The sequence below is a fragment of the Camellia sinensis genome, chromosome 5, assembly GCF_055761805.1.
Source record: "Camellia sinensis isolate YWXY chromosome 5, ASM5576180v1, whole genome shotgun sequence".
Classification (NCBI taxonomy): Eukaryota; Viridiplantae; Streptophyta; class Magnoliopsida; order Ericales; family Theaceae; genus Camellia; species Camellia sinensis.
Window position 1 is genome coordinate 65,018,227 of NC_138965.1, and position 9,060 is coordinate 65,027,286.

Consider the following 9,060-nt stretch of genomic DNA (forward strand, 5'->3'; position numbering starts at 1 on the left):
CATGATTAGTAGAGGCCGATCTTTGATTGAGCGAGCGAGGGTGCTCAATTCATGACCTTCCCCTCTCGTACCTAAGTTCCTGAGCCAAGGCAACTTTGGTGATGACGGACATGTGACCTTTGGCATGAGTCATGGATTTCCTAAATTTCCTCAAGAATAAAATATTTAGATGGCGACTCTGTATCTGGCAAAGCAGTCCAATTTTGGCATTTTTGAGCCTAAAATCAATTTTCTAAAACGATTTTTCGAATTTGGACTCTTTGTTGTGAGATTAGATTCAAAACCACAGAAGCCTGAACTGTAGGGCTTTCTTTTATTCGATCTTCCGAAAGGGTGCACGAAAAAGCCGAGCTACACTCAAACGTAACAATGTAACATTCCAGGAGAAGTCCCTAGTGTACTTTTCCCAAACATAACACTCCAATGTAACATACAAAAAAACTCCATAGTGTACTTTTCTCAAACGTAAAAATGTAACATTTCAAAAAAAAAAAAAAAAAAAACTCTTACTGTACTTTTCCCAAACGTAACACTCAAATCAACGTAATACACAAAAATTCTTTAGTGTAATTTTCTCAAACATAACATAGTAAAAAAAATCTTAGTGTATATTTCTCAAACATAATAACGTAAAATTACAAAAAAAAAAAAAAAAAAAAAAAAAAAAAAAAAAACTTCTTAGTGTATTTTTCCGAAACGTAACACTCCAATCAATGTAATACACCAAACTCTACTTCTTCCAAACGTAGCACTCTAATTTAACACTTCAATGTAATAGTAACAAAACACACTAACAAAAATGTAGATTTCCATACTCGACAACCAAGACTTCAGCTACCATTCCTCCTAAAAAGAATCTTCTGCGCCTCACTTTTCCATTCCCAAACCAAAAAAGATTCCATTCCCACCCCGAAAAACGAAAAATGAATAACAAAAGAGCATTCACTTAAACTCAAATGACATCAAATCAAATCAAATAAATACAACTTTTCAAAACAAAAAGAACTAATTGGTTCATAAGAAAACTTTTAGAACTAAATGGATCAACATTCCCCATAGAATTTATGGGTAAAATTTTCTAATTTATTATCATAAAATTACCTTAATTAGTTATTAATTTTTTACTTCGTTTCTTATTTAAAAACATTTTAAGTTATATATACAAACACCTATCTTTTTTTAAAAAATATTTTCATTTTAGATGCTTTTGTTGATTTCTTTAATTTTGTTCTATTTTGCTGTGCAATTTGTTAAGAACATTGCAATATCTACTACTGGTTGCCTCTCTTTTTTAAGTTTTAATTTTAAATTTTATGATTTGATTTTATGGTAATAAAGGTGTTTAGATTAATTTTTGATTTAATTAAATATTTATAATTGTATATATGATTTAAAATGTTATTAAATAAGAAATTAAGTTAAAAATTTTAATTGAATTAAGGTCATTTTATGATAAAATATTAAGGTAGTTAGATTAATTTATTATTTAATTTTTTATAGATATAAATCTATGTATGTTTAATTTAAAATATTATTAAATAAGGTAATTTCATAGCAGTAAAGTTTTGTGATTTAATTTGCTATATATATGTTTATTTTAAAATATTATTAAATAAAAAAGAGGGTTAGAAATTAAAAATTAGGTTAAGGTAATTTTATGATTTAAAAAAAATAAAATAAAATAAAAGTAAACAATAAAACTTAAAAATAGAAAAGAAAAAAAAAATTTAAAAAGGCAGTCATTTAGCACAATATAGTAGAAGAAAATAGAGTGAAAGACAAATTAAACAAATCAATATTTGATTAAATTAAAAAAATAAATAAGAGATAAAAATTATTAAATAAAATAATCAATTTGGATTTTGGAGGATGTGTTAACACCCATTTAATAGTATTGTTTTATATAGTGAAGGATAAGGGCATTTTGATCTTTTGGACAAATCATTTTTTTAAGGGAAAACTATCAAATGGAGCAATACCTGTAAATAGGGTGCATGTAGTCGACTTGCCGTTTGTTTGGATTCTACATATATTCAAACATTAGGAGGTCATTTGCAACAAAGGGGGATTAAGTGCTTTTTATCCTTACATTTATAATTTTCACACTTGCTTGAAAATAAAGATAAAAATATCAAAGAAAAATATATAATTTGAAAAAGAAGATTTCTTACATTACAATTCCAAATATATAGAACGCAACGTATGTGATCACAAGTATTTCCATGAGATTGATAACTAAAGAAGAAGTTAAAAAGAGGTTTTACACTATTTTTCTTTAAATTGAATTGTACTTTCAGTGATTGGAGAAACTTTTTGAAACCTTGGGGGCCCAGCCACCGATTAGGTCTTCCGTTGATTGTGCGAGTCAAGCACCTTTTTAAAACGTCACCCAAAAAAAAAACAGTAATGCTACAGACCCCAGTTGGGGTGACCCCGAGTGACCCCCAGTGCCACGTGTCGGCCTGGGGTGGCTGGAAACTCAAAAAAAAAAAAAAAAAAAAAAAAAATTGTTTTTTTGGACCAATGGGCAGCGACCCCCAGTACCCCCACTGGGGGTCCAAAGCTTTATTCAAAAAAAAATTTTAATCAATTTTTTTGATATTAAAAATTACAATACACATTAAGTCGATCATTGTCTATCAACTAGGAAGCACGGATACAGATACGAGATACGGATACGATACGATACGGATACGGCGATACGACAAAATTTGAAAAACTAGGATACAGGTACGGCGGGGATACGTTCGTAAAAAATATTATTTTAATAATTTTTAGTAATGCAGTATGCATAAAAATAAAACCTAAAGCAAAAGACAACTTGATAAAGAAGAAAGATTCCTATAAAACTAAGAGTCTTTAAGGTCAATAGTTTCAACTTGTTCCCCTTCATCATTGAATATCACAAGACCTTAGCTAAAGCCAAAAAACCATCCTTAAATAAAAATTTCAGCAAATATACTTTTTTAAGTCATCAATGATAGCCTAGGAAGCACGGATACAAATATGGTAATATGGGGATGTGGATATGGCGATATGTCAAAATTTTAAAAAGTACGATACGGGTACAGTGGGGATACATTCATAATTTTTTTTTATATAATTTTAATAATGTAATATGCATGAAAATAAAACTTAAAGTAAATTAATAAATAAGGAGAGGGATTCCTATTAACCTAAAAGTGCTCAAACATTCATAAAACATCCAAAACTAAAAGCAAAAGCAAATGCAAATGCAAATTAAACATCATCCTTACATGCCAACACCAAAAAAAGAATGAGAGTAGAGAGAAGAAACGTGAGAGAGTGAAAAAGCGAGAGAGAAGTGAGAGAGACAACAAGGATACATCAATTTGACAAATTTTATTACTTTAACTTTCACTATATTCCTCTTATCAAAGAACTAAACAAAATATTATAAGTAATATATAACTTCGAGTATCCGATACTTCAAAATTAAGTATCCGATACTTCAAAATTAATAAAAAATTAATTAAGAAGTATCTGATACTTTTAAGAAATATCCGATACGTATCCGCGAGTATCCGAAGAGTATCGGTATCCGATAAGTATCCGATACGGATACGTCACCCTTTTTGAAGTATCCGTGCTTCATAGTTTATCAACTACTTAAAAAAGACTGTTCACATATTCTATCATAAAAATTTTTGTTAGTTAATTGGTTTAGAGCCCCAATTATCACATAATCAGTATAGGTTTCAAGTTTTATACTCTTATCCCCTTTCAGATAAAAAAAATTCATTGTATGGTATCTCCTAAAAAACTAAAATAAAAATCAATTTGTTGCAACACAACTCATCAACCCAAGCAAGCAGCTCTCTAGAACCTTTTGACTACATCATACAACGGTTTAGTCTTCCAAGACAGTTGGGGTTGAGTTTTTGAAATTTATTTTTAAAAAACTGAAATCAATTTGATAAAGATAAACATCTAAAAGGATTTTTTTTCTTTTTTATTTTTTCAATCCAAAAGAAAGAAAATTATATGAAAATGATGAGTACTTTTTTATTTTTATTTTTATGTCACCGAATGAATTTTTGAAAATTTTTCAAAACTATATTATGAAAATTTAACCAAACAGAGTAGTTAGGCAATTCTCTAATTTGGCTTCCGTATTTGCTCAAGATCAGTGAGACACTATGTTCAATCAATTTCTATGTAGTTTGCACAAATTTAAATACTATTCTACATATTTTAAATCTAATTTTATTGTTTCAAATAATTAAGTTAAGATTTTCACAATTTTATTAATGGTTAAGGGGTTGTTTGGAAAGTTAATATTTTATTTAAAAAAACTAAAAAATTATTAAAAATCTTGTATAAAAAAGTTAAAAATTTCTTTTGATTCTCTCTAATTTTTGTAGGTGAAAACTAAAAAAAAAAAAAAAAAAAAAAAATTGTTTTCAAACACACTTTCTATATTTTCACTTCATATTTTAATAATAAAAAGTCGCTAAAAAAAAAAAAACCTTTTCAAATCATCCCCAAATAGAATTTCTGCCCTTTGTTTACGTTAACAAAAACGCAATCAACGTGAAAACTGATGGAGGAGTAATGCACTAGGAGAAAAGTCAGCATTCACTTTGAAAATGATGATGTGTTCATTATTTATTGGTTAACCGTAAACTAGAGTATTATGGGTAAGTTGTATGGAATTTAATCTCATGGGAATCTTTGCCTATAAAAACCCAAGCCCTGCAAAATTCTTGTAAGTGTGCCCATAAATACATTCACTCACTCCATGGCTTCAACTAACCATTTTCAATGTATTTTCTTGGCATTTCTCTTTGTCTTGGGAGTTTTGTCCTCTCAAGCTTCCTCTCGCCTTCTCAACGAACAAACCATGCTAGAAATGCACGAGCAATGGATGGCACGTCATGGACGCATTTACAAGGATGTCGAAGAGAAGAATACACGATTTCAGGTATTCAAGGACAATGTTCAACATATAAACGCCTTTAATGAAGGTGTAGACCGAGCATACAAGCTTCGTGTGAATCAATTTGCGGACTTAACCGATGAGGAGTTTCGTGCTTCTTATACTGGTTACAAGAAACAACCAACCAAAGTGACATCTACCTCAAAACCAGCATCTTTTAGGTATGCAAATGTTACGGATGTGTCAGCTACTATCGACTGGCGAGAGAAAGGTGCAGTTACTCCTGTTAAGGACCAAGGCCAATGTGGTAAGCATTACATGATATATATGTATACATATATTTATATCAATCAAGAATTTGAAATACTATTATATATGATTACAGTGCAATGGTATCAGGAGTATCGATTGCTATATATAAAAAATTGGCTCATGTGGTCATGAATATTTTAAAATGATTAGCTACCAAAAAAATAAAAAAGAAGAGAGCCTTGTGACGGTCGAAGCACCTATGTTGACTATAATCGGGTCATGCTTTGAATTAATATGTAACATGAACCTGTTAATACATCATGTCCTTTTGTAAAATAATCATAACCCACTTAATTGTAATTCCTTTTCTATTTATAACTTTTTTATTTATGTATTTATTTATTTTTTTGTGTGGTGCTTATCGTGAATATAGGATGTTGTTGGGCATTTTCAGCAGTGGCAGCCATGGAAGGTATTACTCAACTTAAAAATGGTAACCTAATATCATTGTCTGAGCAAGAGCTTGTTGATTGTAATGTGGATAACAATGGTTGTGGAGGCGGCTCTATGGATACGGCCTTTCAATTCATCAAACAAAACAATGGCCTCACAACAGAAGATAATTACCCTTATGTTGGACAAGATGGCACTTGTGACAACACCCGAGCAACAACCTCTGCAGCCATGATAACTGGATACGAAGATGTATCATCTAATAATGAGCAGGCTCTTCTGCAGGCTGTGGCCAACCAACCGATTTCTGTTGCCATTGAAGGTAGTGGATCTGACTTCAAGTTTTACTCGAGTGGTGTCTTCACTGGGAATTGTGGCACCAATCTTGACCATGCTGTCACTATAATTGGATATGGAGCTACAAGTGATGGGACTAAGTATTGGTTGGTTAAGAATTCATGGGGCTCCGGATGGGGTGAGAATGGATATATGAAGATCGAAAGAGATGTTGCTGCAAATGAAGGCTTGTGTGGCATTGCCATGCATGCTTCTTACCCTATTGTGTGAAATAATGAGGATACTTATGTTGCATTAAGCTTTTATGTGCAAACCTCATGCACAAACCGACTAGCTAATAATGGCTTTCTCCATGAGGGTCTGTCTAGTTTTTCTTCTACTCATGCTTGTATTAATTTTTACAAATGTTTGAAGACGCAAGGTGCTTTTTACCCTAGAAATGTAATCGCTTAATATTTTATGTTATATTATGTTTCTTAAAATTAGGTTACTAAATACCAACTCATCTAAAAACCTAAACTGTTGGAGATAGGATAACATTATTATTTATTATATTTCTAAGACACTCCATCACATGCGGTCAACCTTTTCTGCAAAGCGGTCCAAACACATACAAACATTTTTATTCTCTGATACCATATTGAAATGTGTTGACCACCACCTCACCTAAAAGTTTAAGCTGTTAGAGCGAGTGGCAACTTTATTATTTATATTATATTCTGAACACTTCTTCTTTTTTTTGTGTGCCAATTGATAGAAGAGTAATTACAAATATAAGAAATATTATATGAAATAGGTCACTAGTCAAACAATAACTATAACATCAACTAGCCCAAATCCAACAGCCATTAATTGTTGAAAACTTGAGAGGATAACTAATTATTTAATTAAATCACAAATTAAATTTATGAAATAGATACGAATCCACAAAAATTGTATACAATAAATAATATAAAGGAACAAAAATCTTATTGGTAGAGGCATATGGCCACCGTCCCTAATAGTATATTTTTGCACCTCTGAATACATGACACAATGTGACAGGTTAATCATGTCTTACCCTCCATAATTCAACTACCCCTTCCCATAAGCGTGCACTCGCAATGTGACAGCTCGGGTGGAGACCCAACTCTTTTTACTTCTTTACGTACCTATATCGAATCATTTAGCTTGTGATTTGCATATTCTTATAGGGAATTGCTTGATTCTTTTCTCCGTCTTATCTTTGAAAACTTTGAAAAAGTTGAGGATGTGTTCCAACCTTGTTGTGTAGTTTGTTAGGCTAGCAATCAATTGCATTTGGGAGCGATAGATCGCTCTTTATTTTATTTCTGGTTGGATTCGGCAAAACATTGCGATCGAAAGGCAATCTCTCCCTCTAGAGAGATCACTCTAGAGAGTGCGATTAATCACTCTTCATACTTATCTTGGGTCAATTTTCAGTAGAATTCTCTAATCGATCTTAGTTGAGACATCATCGCTCTTGTAAGTGTGATCGATTGCATTGACTAAAAATCTGAATTTGAACCTGTATGGGCACAAAATATTCACATCACATGTACTCCTTGTCATCAAGCTTGAAGCTCTGTGAAACAATGTCGTTCTTCATGTAAAACAACTATGATGAGCTACATAGCAGGTGTGTGCCAGAAAACCCCTCTAATGCTCAAGTCAGCACTCAAGCTCAATTTAGGGAAATCTTTGTAAATTCTGGGAGCAAAGATGCATTACCTCCATTAGGTTGACTCCTGAGCTTTTATATATTCCAGATAGTAGACACTTGTTAGGACTGTAATTCATTTTTCGTAGAATCTCACTAAGAATCATCTTCTTAAACGATAAGGCCTATCATTTAACACCCTTATCACCAAAATCATGTGAAACCAAGTAAAATAACATAACTCTTAGTCCCGCAATAAGGCTAAGAACGCCATTTCGATTAGTCAAGAACCGAGTAACCGTACTGAATGAACCTTGCTTGCCTTTATGACTACTGAGTAACATTTTACGACGTGCTAACCTTAGACACAAAACTCAGATTGGTTGTTCAACTCGGTCATATGGCCAACTCCTTCTTGTCATAAACCACCAAATGTTGTCCAATCTTCTAAAGATAGAATGGTCCCAAAGCCATTTTATCTTAGATTGACAGGGAGCACAAAACACAATCAATTTAGTTCGACCCAAACCCAAGGTCCATGTAAACTTAGCTCGGCCCGTTGCACGGCACAAACACAAGGCCCATGTAAACTTAACTCAGCTCATTGAATGGCCCAAAGCCAAGATCCACACAAACTTAGCTCGATCCATTTGCACGGTGCAAATTACCCTCTCAATTGACCCTTAATTCCATATGCTTTGGCAAGATTGGAATTACTCTGTCAAACCGAGCTAACCTTTTCTATTCAACCGAGCTAAATGCTTGGTCGGCTGCAATGTTTGTTTGGTCTGAAGTGTCTAGCCATCCGTACGTTACATTCGCCAACCACCTAAACATCACGTCCTTTTTGGGACATATGGCACTTGTTCAATAGATCTATGTAGCTGCTTCAGCCATCGCGCCCATTTCCCAAAAATTCAAATCATCACATCTGCCACTGTATTACCCTGGATGGTACAAAATCTACAAGTCATAATCCTTGATCAATTCAAGCCATCACCTCTGTCTCATGTTCAATTCCTTTTGAGTGAAGAAGTATTTCAAGCTTTTATGGTCAGTATACACGTCGCAAGTCACACCATACAAATAGTGTCGCCAAATTTTCAAGGCAAACACCACAACTGCAAGTTCAAGGTCATGTGTCGAATAGTTCTGTTCATGTGGGCAGAGTTGTTGAGAAGCATAAGCAATTACCTTACCATTTTGTATTAGTACACATCCTAAACCTTTATAGGAAGCATCACTATAAATCTGAAACCCATCAGTTTCGTTAGGCAATGTTAGAATTGGTACAGTTGCTAGTTGTCACAACCCAAACCTGCCCCTATGGGTTTAGCACCGTGACCAGCCAGTAATCCGTGATTACCGATGGCCTGCTTAACAGTAAAGACAGTAATACAGAGTACAGGGGCTGGCGGAAGCCAAAACAGTAATAAAAGATATCCAATGAGCTGTGACAGTTTGTATGCAAAAAGACTTTACAACATATTCACATTCA

The 9,060-nt window shown here is 33.0% G+C and overlaps 1 protein-coding gene across 1 annotated transcript; it reads left to right on the plus strand.

Annotated features, from left to right (window-relative positions):
* The first annotated feature begins 4,721 nt into the window (after positions 1-4,721).
* LOC114257420 (senescence-specific cysteine protease SAG12) lies at positions 4,722-6,367 on the plus strand. Its single transcript, XM_028197165.2, has 2 exons — positions 4,722-5,207; positions 5,586-6,367. Exons 1-2 carry the CDS (start codon positions 4,763-4,765, stop codon positions 6,170-6,172), a joined length of 1,032 nt encoding a protein of 343 aa, XP_028052966.2. The 5' UTR covers positions 4,722-4,762; the 3' UTR covers positions 6,173-6,367.
* The last annotated feature ends 2,693 nt before the right edge of the window (positions 6,368-9,060 follow it).

Coding starts and splice junctions, on each gene's coding strand:
- LOC114257420 (XM_028197165.2), top strand. CDS start 4,763: ATGGCTTCAACTAACCATTTTCAATGTATTTTCTTGGCATTTCTCTTT. Junction 5,208..5,585: donor TAAGGACCAAGGCCAATGTG/GTAAGCATTACA, acceptor TCGTGAATATAG/GATGTTGTTGGGCATTTTCA.